The sequence below is a fragment of the Siniperca chuatsi genome, linkage group LG1, assembly GCF_020085105.1.
Source record: "Siniperca chuatsi isolate FFG_IHB_CAS linkage group LG1, ASM2008510v1, whole genome shotgun sequence".
Classification (NCBI taxonomy): domain Eukaryota; kingdom Metazoa; phylum Chordata; class Actinopteri; order Centrarchiformes; family Sinipercidae; genus Siniperca; species Siniperca chuatsi.
Window position 1 is genome coordinate 3,165,350 of NC_058042.1, and position 15,700 is coordinate 3,181,049.

At 43.0% G+C, this 15,700-nt stretch overlaps 1 protein-coding gene across 11 annotated transcripts in view; it reads left to right on the forward strand.

Annotated features, from left to right (window-relative positions):
- The window catches only part of herc1 (HECT and RLD domain containing E3 ubiquitin protein ligase family member 1), a 68,399-nt gene that overhangs the window by 21,028 nt on the left and 31,671 nt on the right, over positions 1 to 15,700 (forward strand). For 5 of the 11 annotated variants that reach the window (XM_044195001.1, XM_044194949.1, XM_044195512.1 and 2 more), the window contains exons 23-42: positions 134 to 476; positions 1,966 to 2,086; positions 2,235 to 2,286; positions 2,409 to 2,474; positions 3,099 to 3,370; positions 4,330 to 4,545; positions 4,717 to 4,837; positions 5,205 to 5,442; positions 5,534 to 5,706; positions 6,727 to 6,882; positions 6,982 to 7,088; positions 7,170 to 7,280; positions 7,364 to 7,534; positions 7,840 to 8,079; positions 9,077 to 9,160; positions 9,738 to 10,297; positions 12,401 to 13,046; positions 14,238 to 14,511; positions 14,628 to 14,838; positions 14,946 to 15,112. In XM_044195001.1, coding sequence (XP_044050936.1) covers positions 134 to 476; positions 1,966 to 2,086; positions 2,235 to 2,286; positions 2,409 to 2,474; positions 3,099 to 3,370; positions 4,330 to 4,545; positions 4,717 to 4,837; positions 5,205 to 5,442; positions 5,534 to 5,706; positions 6,727 to 6,882; positions 6,982 to 7,088; positions 7,170 to 7,280; positions 7,364 to 7,534; positions 7,840 to 8,079; positions 9,077 to 9,160; positions 9,738 to 10,297; positions 12,401 to 13,046; positions 14,238 to 14,511; positions 14,628 to 14,838; positions 14,946 to 15,112 — 4,329 coding nt within the window. Of the gene's footprint in view, positions 1 to 133; positions 477 to 1,965; positions 2,087 to 2,234; positions 2,326 to 2,408; positions 2,475 to 3,098; positions 3,371 to 4,329; positions 4,546 to 4,716; positions 4,838 to 5,204; positions 5,443 to 5,533; positions 5,707 to 6,726; positions 6,883 to 6,981; positions 7,089 to 7,169; positions 7,281 to 7,363; positions 7,535 to 7,839; positions 8,080 to 9,076; positions 9,161 to 9,737; positions 10,298 to 12,400; positions 13,047 to 14,237; positions 14,512 to 14,627; positions 14,839 to 14,945; positions 15,113 to 15,700 lie in introns of all 11 variants that reach the window. The other 6 variants (XM_044195599.1, XM_044195753.1, XM_044195670.1 and 3 more) reach the window with 4 other exon arrangements.

Genomic DNA, 15,700 nt, shown 5'->3' on the forward strand with positions numbered 1-15,700 from the left:
TTATGAACTTTGCACTCTAGTAAACCGTGAGTGTATTATGTGGCTGCTGCTTATCCTCTAACCCAGCATCTTGTGTGTGTGTGTGTGTGTGTGTTTTATTTGTGTGCGTGTATGTGCATCTTGCACAACACAGAAATCTTTCAATGTTTCCTCTCAGCGCGGGAGGTAGCCCGCAGTCGGGACAGAGAGCGGGCCAGCAGCAGCACAGGACTGGGCTCCGGCTCTGTTTCCAGGAGTGGAGGAGGAGGTGGTGTAGAGGAGGACGCCATTCTGTCGCAGGAGGGGAGGAGGGGCAGTACGGGTCTCCCAGAGGGCCAGGACCTGTACACAGCAGCCTGTAACTCTGTGATCCACCGCTGTGCCCTGCTGTTGCTGGGGGTGAGCCCTGTGCTGGGCGAGCTGACCAAGCAGAACCAGGAGGAGGGCCAGACCCAGTCAGCCACAGGAACACAGGATTGTCTGAGCTTCATGACCAGGTCAGAGCACTGGCCACCTCGATACAGTCAGAAGGGCAGGGGTGATATTAAAAACAATATGTATTGACAGATAAATAGTTCCCTCTTTAGTGGTGGTTTTGGGCTGCAAAAATATCCCTCTACTGTAGGGTGAGGTGATCTCACATGTTTCCTGAGAAGATCAGTTTGAAATAAACTGATCTTTTCAGGAAACATGTGAGATAATATGTAACCTGGAGCAAAAGGGATAGGTACACGTTTAAAAAAAAATTATCTTAAAACAACACTCACATGCCTATATCAACATTGAAACAGTTAGCACTATGGATTTTGTCCCCAATCTCTAACATTGGAATCGCTTTAGGAAGGAATCTCTTTGCAGCCAGTATGGAGAGGAGGAATCATGACAAACCAAAATCTTCTTTTAGTGTACACACTTTATGGGTACAAGTGTTGACAAACTTGAAACCTATTCTTTAATATTTGAGCTTGAACATAGTGGAAAAATGACTAATTTGCCAACAAGGCGTATGCCAATAGGAAAATTTAATAATACCAGTATCTTGGCCAATATTGGCTTGGAATACAATACCCACTAAAATTAAATCTGCACATGTTTCTGCAAAGTTTTTCTATCCACTGCCAAAAAATGTGTGTAGCCAGTCCACAAATCTGTGGTGTAGGAGAGGCTTCTTCTTGTGTGTGTTGTTGGTTGCTGTAATAATAATGGTAATAAAATTAAAACTATACTGTAAACCTTTGTGTTTTCTATTGATATATAAATTACTGAGCCACACCCACCCACAGGCATCCATGGTAAGGTGTGTCTGGCTTTTTCTATCAGATTGCTGCTGATACCACAATCTAAAGGGCAGCTGGAAATTCTTAACCTACTTTTCACTCAACAAGTTTCATCAAAACATTAACCTACAGTATATTTATGCTCCACATTCCACCTGGAGCACCTTGAACCTGATAGCATCTGGTTACTGTTCTCCAGGGCTTGTGGTATGACTTTGCTTTGAGGGGTCTTAAAGCTAGGATAGGTAATGTATTTCAGAAGCATTTTTTGTTATATTTGTTGAAATTCTCTTTACATCCTGACAGCAATCAATAAAATCAAAAGCTTTGAGAGGAAAAAATAAGAAGAATCCGGTATCTGTGGCTGTCGCAGGCCTGTAATAAGCTACCTGCCTGTCTACCTGCCTGTCTACCTGTGGGCACTCTGCCCATGCATTCATTGTGCATGAAAATGTGTTTTTGGGGAGTGGCTTTGGAGGCTAGCTGTCTCTTGCTAGTTTCTCCAACGTTACCTATCCTAGCTCTGATAGAATCTGCCATGGTGAACATATTATTACCTTCCCCCTTTTTTTAATATCAAGACATACTGTATTTGTGGTTTAGTGGAGTGGAGTCATTTTTGTATCTTGTTTAGTTCAGTTACATTTGTAAGGTGTTGCATTGGCATGACAAAGATGATTGTGTTTCTGTGATGTGCTTGTGTATGTAGGAGTGAGAGTCTGAGTGCAGAGAGCCGTTCAGTGCAGAGCAGCCCGAGCTACAGACTGATGAAGTCCAGGAGCGAGTCTGACCTCTCCCAGCCCGAGTCAGACGAAGAGGGATACACTCTGGTAGAGCAGACACTTTCTCATACACACACATGCACTCGTCTCTCTCACTACATAGGCATTTTTGTGTTTATGGGCCACATACCAAGAGATGACAGTCATGTACTGATTTGAAAACTACATCAGACTTTGTCTCTGTTTTCTCTTTCAGAGTGGAAGGAGAAATGTTGACCTGGACTTGGCTTTCTCTCACAAAAAGAGAGGTAAAGACCCTCTGCAGAAAGATCTATCTAATGTTGCGAGTAAGGATGATATAGTTTTTTTGTTGTTGTCATCAATCATACGTTACTCTTGTCTCTCTGTCTTTTGATTCCTGTGTGGATAGTTTATTTGCTTCTTTTGGGGCAGTTGAGCCCCAAACACAAGAGGAGCTCCAAGCAAGTAAACGATGGCATGTTTCTTCCTCTTGTTAGCTCATACCTCCATGACTGTGATGCCCCCCATTCATCTCTCATGATGAGGGCCTCGTTTTGAGCTTCACTTCAAGACACTTCATGTTCTACTCTCTGTGCTAATGCATAGACAGCAAAAAGACATAAAGAACATACAGATGTGCCTATTGTACAAATAACAGTTCATTCTTCAGCTTGGAATGTTTGTTACTTTGCACAGTGATGGCTCATTCCTTGTGAAGAAAGTGATTTGTCATGCTGAAGAGTTTTCATGGAATCACCAGTCGCACTTTTAAAGAAATCATCAGTACTGGCACTTTGACTTCAGTGCTTTCAGTTGTTATATGGAAACGCTAGCCCTGGTTACCATTTCACTTGTCAACTGCAGCATTTTTTCCTCAGTGGGTATTGGAAACCCAGTGCGCCCATTATAGATTAATCCATAATGGCTGATAAAGGCTTTTGCCCGCATGAAGAATCAGCATTTAGCCATTTGATGAACTCTTATACATTGCACTGCATAGCTCTTAAGTGCTTAAATGCAACATGGTCCATCCATCAAAAGACTTATCTTGTGCATTTATGCATCTGAAAGGTTCCTCTCCCTCTCCTCCTGTTTTCAGGCTTACTTCACAGCTCCCCAGACTCCCTGGCTGAGTCCTGGTTCCGGGCCAAACTGAGCCGCCAGCGGAGCTACAGCTCGGCCCACTCCTACGAAGACTCAGACATGGACCTGAGCCGCTCACTGGGCATCCATGCTCTCATTGACAACATGGTCAGCTTCATCAGCGGTGATGTGGGCCTGGCTCCAGCCTTCAAGGAGCCAGAAGAAAGTATGTCCACCAGCCCACAGGCAACTATCCTGGCCATGGAACAGCAACAGAGCAGGGCGGAGGTGAGGGACTCTAAGTGAGGCACAAGTCACTTTTATTGCAGTAATGCCACATGAAATTAAAATGCTAATGTTATTGACGACAGACACCAGGGGTATAGTGATTTTGTACTTCATAATAACACTTGATTTTTGTTTTAGTGATTGTCATATGTATATTTTTAGTGTTCATATCTTCAGTGAAGTTGAGAATATTCTATGACCCTTGGTCCTGTAACATCCTTTCAGAACAGCACTGCTTAAAGGATAAGGCTGGTGATACTCTATATTTTTATTTTATTGTCAACAAATCTCATGAAAAGACTAACAATGCATTAGTCCATCTCTCGATACTCTTTGACTATCCTGTCTGTGGCTCTCAGCCCCCTGCCCACTGGTTCCTTCTGAAGACGTAAATCTTTAAAAGCGGGTCACAAATATATACTTGCATCTTTAAAAAAGACTTAAGTAATTCACTAAAACAGCTGGCAACTGTATTTTTTATCAAACAGAAGGAAATAGTGCATTTGTTGAGGACTTTTTAGGGACTGAATATTTACTGCAGCAGAACAGTGTATGTGGGATTGAGTTTAAATAAACTACAGTGTGTGTGTTCATGGTGATGAAGGAACATGTAAGTGTGGCTCACTGATGTGTTTTTTGGACAACAATGGGGCTCTATGGTACAGAGGATGAAGATACAGGGACAGTACTTGTTAGTAGGATCAATTCATTGTTGCTTTTGGTCTTTTCATGGGATTGCCAATAAGAAAAATACTGGATATCACCAGACTTATCCTTCAAACCAAAATTATGCAGTGGTCAAACAAATTAGACTGTTTTTTTGTTGATTTTCTCAAAATAGCAAGATATTATTAGTAATAGTGCAGCCAGAAAAATCGAGAAAAAAATACAGTCCAAGATCTACACTTGTGACCCTGTTAGAATATCCACTTGACTACTGGGATGTGTTTTATCTCCAGCTGCGGTTGGAGGCACTCCACCAGATTGTGGTGTTGATCTCTGGCATGGAGGAGAAGGGCAGCCAGCCCGGGACCGCAGATCGATCCAGCAGTGCCTTCCAGTCCTCCTCCCTGCTCACCTCTGTCAGGTTGCAGTTCCTGGCAGGTTGTTTTGGCCTCGGCACTGTGGGCACTGGAGGGCTGAAGAGAGAGAGTGTGCAGCTACATCACTATCAGGTATGAGGCCAGTCACCTGCTGAGCAAATACTTCCATTTGTGGCTTTTGGTGATTAATAAATTTTCAGCCAGCTTGCGTGGTAGGAGAACCGGTTTTGTTTGATTTACAAAAGAGTAACCGACTGTGTTTTTACCTGTGTCTTTACATACCACTGCATGCTTTTTTCGCAGGATGGTGTAAAAGCAGCTAAGAGGAGCATCCAGATGGAAATCCAGACAGCTGTTCATAAGATCTACCAGCAACTGTCTGTCACACTGGAGAGGGCACTGCAGGCAAACAAGCACCACATAGGTAAAGAGACAACTACTGTACATCCCCAGCAGTGGAGCCTCAGTAATTTATTGGGCTAAAATGATTCAGGTTGCTAAATATGCAAGTCATAGACATTTATCACAGAATTCTATGACATCAACTCATTAAATCTTTCAGTTGGCAGCTTCACCTGCAAGTTTATGTGAACCTGGGATCTGTTCTCACTTGTTCTTTCAAAGTGGTTCATGTGTATGACAAGAGGCACAACCGGGGCAACTTTCAAAACGGGTTGTGCTTGCTTTAGTGTCCTGAAAACAAAGCAATATTTGGGACCCAGTCTGTTTCGAATGAGTTTTGCCAACAGCCTGCCTGATACTTTTATTCTTCTCTTCCTTCTCCATCCTAGAAGCCCAGCAGCGCCTCCTGCTGGTGACTGTGTTTGCACTGAGTGTTCGCTACCAGCCAGTCGACGTCTCCCTGGCCATCTCCAGTGGGCTGCTCAACGTGCTGTCCCAGCTCTGCGGGACAGAGACCATGCTGGGGCAGCCGCTCCAGCTGCTGCAGAAACCTGGAGTGTCCCAGCTCAGCACTGCCCTCAAGGTGGCCTCCACACGCCTGCTGCAGATACTAGCCATCAGCACTGGGTAAGAACTTTAGGACATCAGTACATTGTAAACCTGAACCAATACAAAGAAAAGATTACATCAACAGCTGAGTCTTTCCTTGGATTTGCAGGACGTATGCAGACAAGTTAAGCCCCAAGGTTGTCCAATCGCTGCTGGACCTGCTCTGCAGTCAGCTGAAGAACCTGCTGTCTCAGGCAGGAGTTAGTCTTGTCTCTTCTGGAAAAGACCAAGAAGACAACAAACAGGAAGACAGTGCAGACTCTGAAAAGAAAGACTTCAGAGGTGATGAAAGGAGTTTGCTCGTTAGCCTTCAATGGAAAGGTTTTAGTGACCTGATGAGAAAGCCATGTTGTCCCTCATGTGTTTGATAATACATGCAGTATACTTTATTTGTGGCCATTATTGCATTCATGTGAGTGTTGTTTTTCATCAACAAAAGCTACAAACACATTTGTTGACAGTTTTTCCATGATAACAACTAAATTATAAATATAAATTAACATTGTTAGCAAGTACTACAACAAAAATTTATTTTTGTACAAAAAAACTAACAATAATTTCAAAACCAGACAAACTGACAGTCAGTTGTATGATCAGGAAACCAGAGACAGTTTTGTTACACGTGACCAGAGTCGTAGTGCACACCAAAGATAGAGTGTCAACTTGGCAAAAAACAAAGCATCTACAAATACAAGAAATTATAAATAAATATACAACAGGCAACATTCAAATGATTAAATTGTGATTAATACTTAAATAGAATCTAGTGCCAAAATGATCAGTTAGATTCTCTGGTATCAGCACTTAAAGGTCCAGTGTGGAGGATTTAGTGGCATCTTGCGTTGAAATTGCAGTTTGCAACCATTTGAACACCGCTCGCCTCACCCTCCCCTTCCAAGTGTGTAGGAGAAACTACGGTGGCTGCGAAACTCGCGAAAAATCCAAACGGTCCTAAGTAGAGCCAGTGTTTGGTTTGTCCGTTCTGGGCTACTGTAGAAACATGGCGGTGCAACATGGCGACCTCTGTGGAAGGGGACCCGCTCCCTCTATAGATATAAATGGCTTATTCTAAGGTAACGAAAACACAACGATTCTTATTTTCTGGCGATTATACACTAATGAAAAAATACTTGTAAATATTATATTCCATTTCTGCCAATTGCTCCTCCTAAATGTTACGCACTGGACCTTTAAGAGCAATATTTACTGTACCTACAGTGAAAGTGAATGAAGGTTTGTATTCCATGAAATGTAATATGCGGCCCATAATTGTATTTGTGTTGGTATTTTACTGTTTTTCAGCTTTGATCCGTAAGCAGCACACTGCTGAGCTACACCTTGGAGACTTCCTTGTCTTTCTCAGGAGAGTGGTGTCCTCCAAGGCCATCCAGTCCAAGATGGCCTCCCCTAAATGGACTGAAGTGCTGCTCAACATCGCTGCACAGAAATGCTGCTCAGGTACAACCAGCTTATGTAACACAACACAGATAAATGTGCGGTACTTTATCTAATGAAAACAGAGCTGAGACATTAACTCTTGGTGGCTGTAAATTCTAGGGGTCCCTCTGGTGGGAAACTTGAGAACTCGGCTCCTAGCTCTTCATGTTTTGGAGGCTGTCCTGCCTGCCTGTGAGGCCAATATGGAGGATGACCAAGTGACACAGGTATACCACTTACTTTTCTTTATATAAGTCCTCAGCAACAGACCGTTGTCAGTCAGTGAGCTAATATAATTTGTTCTCTAGGTTGTTGAGCGGCTGTTCTCCCTGTTGTCTGACTGCATGTGGGAAGCTCCCATTGCTCAGGCCAAACACTCAATCCAGATTAAAGAAAAAGTTCAGGAACTCAAACTACAGGTGTGCAACCAGCCATTCTCCTTTCATACCCATGTATCATGATAGTCATTATTTGTTTGAGTAACAGTTTCTTTAATCCACAGGGGGAGGCAGAGGAGGAGGACGAGAACCTTCCCATTCAGGAAGTGTCCTTTGACCCAGAGAAGGCTCAGTGTTGTGTGGTAGAAAATGGCCAGGGGCTGACGCATGGCAGTGGGGGTAAAGGCTATGGCCTGGCCTCCACTGGTATCTCCTCTGGATGCTACCAGTGGAAGGTACAGTATTGTATTATTATATCTTCGTAAGTGGCACAAAAATGATAATGTAACCCATTCAGAAGCTGTTATCATTGTTGTTGTAGTCCACAGTTCCTTTGTACATGCCCAGACAGTACATTTTGGTGACATTTTAAGAGAAACCCTTATAAAGTCAGCTGAATGTACACAAGAGGGCTGAATTAATTGCAAATAATTATAGAAGGATTACGGTAGAGACAGCATTAATTGGTGAGAGAGTCCTTTCTCCCTTTTTTTTGATGTCTACCTGTTTTGATTCATTTCACGTTTTATTTCCCTTGTAGTTTTACATTGTGAAGGAGAACCGAGGCAATGAGGGTACATGTGTAGGCGTTTCACGATGGCCCGTGCACGATTTCAACCACCGCACCACGTCGGATATGTGGCTATACCGAGCGTACAGCGGAAACCTATATCACAATGGGGAGCAAACGCTGACACTTAGCAGCTTTACTCAGGGAGACTTCATCACCTGTGTCCTGGACATGGAGGCCAGAACCATCTCCTTTGGCAAGAACGGAGAGGTGAGAGACAGAGTCTAAATCAGAATCAATCAGTAACAAACTTAGCTACTTTATTCTGCAGATGACAAGACGGGCGTATGTACATGTGACATGCAACAGTTTACCATGTTTGTGTATATAAATGTTCTGTTTATATATTTGTTTGAAAATACATGGATATTTAAAAAATACTTTAACGTATCACAAACTGTGTTAATCAATCCTGGACTCTCTGTCATTCCTCATACATAACATACATTAACTCCAGCAAACACCATTCATTTGCATACAGATTAGTGCAGTGAGGGAGAGATCACCTTAATTTAAGACATATAAAACATAGATAGAGAAATCTTTACTTTCCAAATAATCATAAACTCACTATGGGGACATCGTGTATTTGAAGTAAAAAAAAATGTATTATAAAATCTACAAAGGGACGGAGAAGGGAGAAACTCAAACGAACAATTTAAATATGAAAAATTTACAAGATCAAACTATTTACATATTTACAACATCTAGTAACATGTTAATCCAGATAGAAAGAGTGAGAGAAGCACAAACGAACATATTTACAAGCTATAACATCGTGATCCAGAGATCCGGAGAGAAACAGTGAAGCTGCCGCACACTGACTGCCTGCGCACAGCGCAAGAGGAGAGGGAGAGAGACACTGTTGGCAGAAGAGCCGCAGCATGCATGGGAATGAATTACAATATAATATATTTGAATATATTTCTCGCCTTTTCCCTGATGATCTGAATAAGTCGTTCAATTTGTCACTAGTTGCTTTTTAGAAATAAAGTCGCTAAGAGGGTCTGAAAAGTCGCTAAATTTAATGACAAAGTCGCCAAGTTGGCAATACTGCTCTGGGCAAGGACAGTTACGCACGCTTATTTATTTATTACACTAAATACACACAATTAAATGACAAAGACAATTGGAGAAGAAGAAAAAAAGCTATGTATCACCTCAGTGTTTGGTGTCCGTCCCTAACTGCTAACTTGTGATCCCATAGGAGCCAAAGTTAGCCTTTGAGGATGTTGACGCCACAGAGCTCTATCCCTGTGTGATGTTCTACAGCAGTAACCCAGGAGAGAAGGTAAGACAACGTAAATGTCCACCTGTCTGTGAAGCGTAATGCTTATCGATCTGCACAACAGCAACACGAGGAGTTATTTTACCTCTGTTGGCTTGCTTACTTATCCTTTGTTTACAGTGGCTCAACAATTACTTGAGATGAGATTTCTTAACTTTAAGCTTTTTTTCCCCATATTATTTCTTGAGTGTTTTAATAAAGATATTAAAAATTAAAAAATTACAGTACTTGGGACTATGGGAACAAATTACCTGTGAGAGCGAGATAAAGTGAATGTGTGTGTTCATTGGTTTAGGCGTCTGTGGGAAACCCTGGCTTTTCCTTCGCAGCTAAGTTCTTTAAGAAGTTGTGACGCTTGTAATTATTATTCAGACTTACCATTAAAAACTGCTGTTCTGCTGCCATGTTGTTAGGCTCTTTTACTTCTGCTCTATTTAGAAGTGTAAATTTTTTAACTAATCTCTTCTTCTTTTTTATTGGGTTTAATGATGTCTCTGTGTTTATTTACTGTATATGGGGTATCTATGTATATAGATTGTATTTATATATGTATATTCTGCTTATTTTTAAATTTTTCCAGGTTAAGATCTGTGACATGCAGATGAGGGGAACACCTCGAGACCTCTTACCTGGTGACCCAGTCTGCAGCCCCATGGCCACTGTCCTGGCCGAGGCCACCACACAGCTGATACGCATCTTACATCGCACTGACCACTGGACCCATCGTATCAACAAGACCATGATCGAACGGCTCCACAAGATTAAACCTTGCTTTAGAGAGTCAGCCAGTGCATCTGGCAGTGGTGGGGGTCAGAGGCTGAAAAAGAGTCGCTCAGTGCAGAGCCGCGAGGAGCACGACGCCCAGAGAGAGAGCCAAGAAACACCCCCGAAGACGGAGGAGGAGAGGGGACGCCATGGTCGGCAGCATGGCTTGGGGGACCTGTCAGATCACCACCTGAGAACGCTCTGTACCGAGGTGTGGCCGGTCCTTGCGATCATCGGGGGGGCGGATGCAGGCCTACGCGTTGGTGGGCGATGTGTGCACAAGCAGACCGGGAGGCATGCTACTCTGCTGGGCGTGGTGAAGGAAGGGAGTACCTCAGCGAAGGTGCAGTGGGACGAGGCAGAGATCACCATCAGGTACCGGGTGAAACGTTTTGCTGTGGCACCTTTTTTGTCACCTTTCTTTGACATGTTTCTTTGTGTATATGTTGCTATATTTGTAATTCACTGGTATACTTTATAGGTATACCAAATTATAGGGCTGTCCTGAAAGCCATTTTTGGGGCTACCCGAGAATATTCAAAGCTTAGTTTAAAGGTTTGAAGCATTCGGGTCAGCCCTATCAAATTAACTTGGAATCAACTAGTTATACATTTATTTCAATTTTGACATTACCAGCCATGTGATGATTTTGGCTGTCACTGCTGCTGGCTAAAAAAGGTGCTGAGTGAACTTTAGACTGCTGAAACCTACTTTTACTTCTTGTATATTGTGAAATAACTTCTTTAATGGGGGGAAAGCACCCTTAATTCCTATAGAGGAAGATCACATGATCGATGGTCCAACAGCAGTGCTATCCATGACGTTCTGTTCTGGGTACTTGCAGTGCCCTTCAAAAAAGTATGGGAACAGCAAGGTCAAGTTTTTTTTATTTTTGCTATACACTAAAGACATTTGGGTTTGAGATCGAAAGATGAGTATGAAACGAGATCAGAATGTCAGCTTTTATTTCCTGGTATTTACATGCATAGATGTTTTTACAATTTTAGAACATAGCACCTTGTGTCTCAACTTCCCCCATTTTTACGGGAGCAAAAGTATGGGAACAGATTAAGTAAATTTAAGTAAATAATACTTAATATTTGGTTGCATGCATGCAATAACTGCATCCAGCCTGCGACCCACTGACATCACCAAACCTTGCTTTGTTCTTTTGAGATGCTTTTAATGCAGCTTATTTCAGTTGCTGTTTGTTTTGGGGGTTTCTCCCTTCACTCTCTCAACAGGAGGCATTATCTTTTTGAGTTGTCCGTCCGTCCACACCATAAACTGTATATAAAGATGGACGACGCTTCTTCACTTCCTCCCACTGTTCGTTCTTTGCCCTGCTTTGTGCCAGACTTTGGTGCCAGTTCTACTGAAGCCTATGTGAGATGCACGGAGAAGCACACTAAAACTCAACATATCTACGTTGTATGACCTTTGTGTAACCCAACGTTGTGTAACTTTGTTTGGGCCCATTTAGGCTACCAGGTAGAGTGCCAATTTAGTTTATCTAGAGAGAAAATGTTTTTCCCCCAGCGACCAATCGATTGGTTGAAGAGTAGGTAGAATTTCAGTTGACCAAGATTATCTTTGGTTGACTGCAGCCCTACTGGACAGACATGGATGTAAACTGCAACTTGACTGGTTGGCGGAGGCATACAACAGGGCGGTAATTTTTCTCAACTTCCATGCTTTTCTCCCATAGACAGTTCTCTGCTCTTCATGTTTATTCTTTCTGACTACAAAACCAAGGCTAAAACCAAGACTACACATTCACAGCTTTTTTAATGTTTGAACAATCAATGCAACAGGAAGCACCTGTCACATGTTCAGGGAACATGTTCAGTCACATGTTCCCACACTTTTGTTCACCTAAAAATGGGTGTGGCTGAAACAAAAGGTGCTATGTTGTAAAATTGTAAAACATGTAAATACCAGGAAATAAAAGCTGAAATTCTGATCTCTTGTTTCATATTCATCTTTTGATCTCAGATCCAAATGTCTTCAGTGAATAGCAAAAATATAAAGCTTGACCTTGCTGTTCACATACTTTTTGGAGGGCACTATATGTGACACATACTGTGGTCTGGGCGTACGGTCATCAGCAGTATGACCACATGGCTGATAAAATGTATTGTGAAACAAAGATGGAGCTGAATGTTTCTTCACTGCCTGTATTCACATATCTTGACTGCACACTGCATTAGCCTCTTTCTTTTTAATCACTTTTTCACCTTCCGTTTTTCCTTGCTCTGATTTACTGTCTTCATGTTTCTGTTATTGACTTGCTCTTTTGCCTCCATTATAAATTCATTACCCTTTTGCATGGCCCAATAAAATTATGTTTTTGTGCCATACCCACACATTCCATCTTTTTATTTGTCTTGCATGCTGTGCTCTTTCTCTCCTGCCCTGTCCCTCACTTTGTGTTTCCTTCCCTTGTCTCTTTTCACTCTCCACTCCCTTCTATTAAAGCTTCCCAACTTTCTGGTCGCCTAGTGACACTCCACTATACAACCTGGAACCCTGCGAGCCACTGCCCTTCGATGTGGTACGTTTCCGTGGCCTCACCGCATCGCTGCTGTTGGACCTTACCTACCTTACCAGCATCCACGAGGAAACCGCTGCAAAGCTCAGCGCACGACGCCACGAGAAGAAGCATCGCAACGCAGCCTCGACTGGGCACGAGCCGACCGGTAATGAAGACAAGGCAGACAGTGAGGGGCACAACCGTAATGAACAAAAGGATAATATCGGAGCCTCGTCTGGAGCAGCTCCAAACACCACGACCTCTGACCTGCGTGTGTCCCACAGCCTGGATGAGGTGAAAGCACATGCGGCACCCAACTCAAAGTCAGAGAGTGAGATCTCCTCTGTGGTTAGCGGAGGGGTTGGCGGGAATGACACCCTTTTCGCTACAGCTCCTCATACTCCTGCTGAGGGGAACAGGAAGAAAGGCCATGAGCACGGCTCCCGCAGTCACGAGCCTTCTTCTTCCTTTATTGCCACCCAGACGGAAATCCACGCTGTGCAGCTGTCCTACCTCTACCTGGGAGCCATGAAGACCCTCAGCGCCCTGCTTAGCTGTAGCAAGTATGCTGAGCTGCTGCTTATACCAAAGGTACTGCGGTTTGCTCAGTTTTATACAATACATACAATAGCAGTTTAATCACTTACATGTTCTTCAGTGGCATGATGAAATTCTTAAAGGGAATAGTTTGACATTTTGACAAATACGCTTATTCGCTTTCTTGCTGAGAGTTAGGCAAGAAGATCAATACCACTCTCATATCTGCCTGTTAAATATGAAGTTAGAGCCAGCAGCCGCTTAGCTTAGCTTAGCGTAAAGACTGGAAACATGTAGAAACAGCTAGCCTGGTTCTGTCCAAAGATAACAACACCTGCCAACCAGCACCTCTAACCCCTTAATTCCACCGGTCACGGCTCTATAATGTCGCGTCTGCAACCCGGTTATGTTCACGATTATCCTGGCCAAAATAATTGCGATTCACAATATTATCCCGATAATCATGAAAATATGCTTAAAACTCTTTACATTTACATCTACATTTAGTTAAGAAACGAAGATTTTTATTGCATCACAGACAGGACATACATCATTTTAGTGAAAGACAAACATTGTGTGAGTCTGTTCTTTCTTACATGATAATTCCTGTATTTTTCACTTCTCTACCATGATGTCAAATTGTACAGACAACAATTTCATCAATTGCATCAGTATATATAATTTACCCCAGGCTTAAATAAATACAGGAATTATCCTTTATCAAAAATAAAGTTCATCTTGTGGCATCAAACTGTACTACTTTGGACTCCAAAAAAAAAGGTAAAAAGAGGTAAAAAAAAAAAACCCTAAACAACACTGTGGTACTTTTCTGTCATCAAACAGTACTGCTGGCCTTGTGGCCTAGAGAGTGAGACGTGCCAAACCTTGGCAATTGAAAATAAATCAGGAAATCAATAAAGGACTGTATGTTAGCGAGCTAGACAGCTTTTTCAAGTCACTCCTGAGGATATTTACGATCACCCGATTCACGATTATCTTGATAATGGAAATTCACGATCAACTTATCTTGAGTGTTTTTATCCCGATCCGTGATAATATGTTGAGATTTCTTTATTGTTTTTCACCTCCCTTCCCTGTTTTAGTTTAATTAATTTGAATGTGCAGCAAAAGTACAGAATCTGTGTACAAAAAGGTGGCTAATGTAAGTGAAATCTCATACCTGAAACAGATCCAGGTCAAATATTGTCAGATTTATGCTAACCTGTTCTCTCTTTTAACATCAAGGTGTTACCGGAAGCAGCACCCAGTGGGCACAATGCTGATCTAAATGCCAGCACCAGCGGAAGCACAGCTGCCACCTCGCCAGTATGCCAGGAAGAGGTGGAGATGCGGGCGGCTCTGCAGTTTCTCATGCGCCATATGGTGAAGCGGGCAGTGATGCGCTCCCCTATCAAGCGGGCCTTGGGCCTGGCAGACCTGGAGAGGGCACAGGCCATGATCTATAAGCTAGTTGTGAACGGGCTGTTGGAGGAGCCCAGTGGGGCGAAGGCCAAGACGGGTGAGAATATGTAGAGATTTGATGTGCCTAGATTGTTCATTTAGTGCTTAGAGAGTTCCTTACTGTGTAAACAACAAGCATTTTTTCAGCTTTGTCTGTCTTTTCATCTCTCTTAGGAGTGAGAAGTGAACCAGAAGGCGAGGGGGAAGGTACAGAGGGTGAGCAGTTGGCACAAACACCAGTCACCACCAGCCCCTCTGCCTCCAGCACCACCTCCTTCATGAGTTCCTCGCTGGAGGACACCACCACTGCTACCACACCTGTTACAGACACAGAGACTGTCCCTGCCTCAGAGTCTCCAGGGGTCATGCCTCTTAGCCTCCTCAGGTCAGAACAGATGGCTGCACATTTTGTCTAGTGTTAATTATTAGCCTTGTTTTTCATGTATGATTAACTTGAGATTATTATTTTAATGCTTCTCTGTGATGTGACAGGCAAATGTTCTCAAGCTACCCAACTACCACCCTGGTTCCAACCCGTCGAGCACAGACTCCTCCGGTGTCCTCTCTGCCGACATCTCCCACAGATGAGGTCGGCCGCCGCCAGAGTCTCACCTCCCCTGACTCCCAGCCCAACAGACCACAAAACAGAACTGGTACCTGTAAGTATGCCAGATTTCCATAGATGTAAATATCGATGTTGTGCAGTATGTAAGCCAATGAAAACTGCATAGTTTATGGCTTGTTCGCTGTGTTTTCGAGTTAATACAAAATGTTTTGAAATGACTGACCAATAGAAGACTTAATGAAAATGTCGGGTTTCCCCCAGGAAATTGGGTTAGTCTTTGAATGAACTCTCTGTCTGATCACCGTCATTGATGCAAACATCACAGAGCTACTGATACAAGTCCAATATCTAACCTTAAATTAACTTCAACTAAATGCTCTCTCTCTCTGAAAGCACCCCCACAACATGATGCTGCCACCCCCGTGCTTCTCCCTTTTTCCTCCAAACATAACGACGGCCATTATGGCCAAACAGTAAAATTTTTGTTTAATCAATAACCAGAGGACATTTCTCCAAAAAGTAAGCTCTTTGTCCCCATGTGCAGCTGCAAACCGTAGCCTTGCCTTTTTAAATAGCGGTTTTGGAGCAGTGGCTTCTTCCTTGCTGAGCGGCCTTTCAGGTTATATCGATATAGGACTCGTTTTACCGTGGATATAGATACTTTTGTACCTGTTTCCTTCAG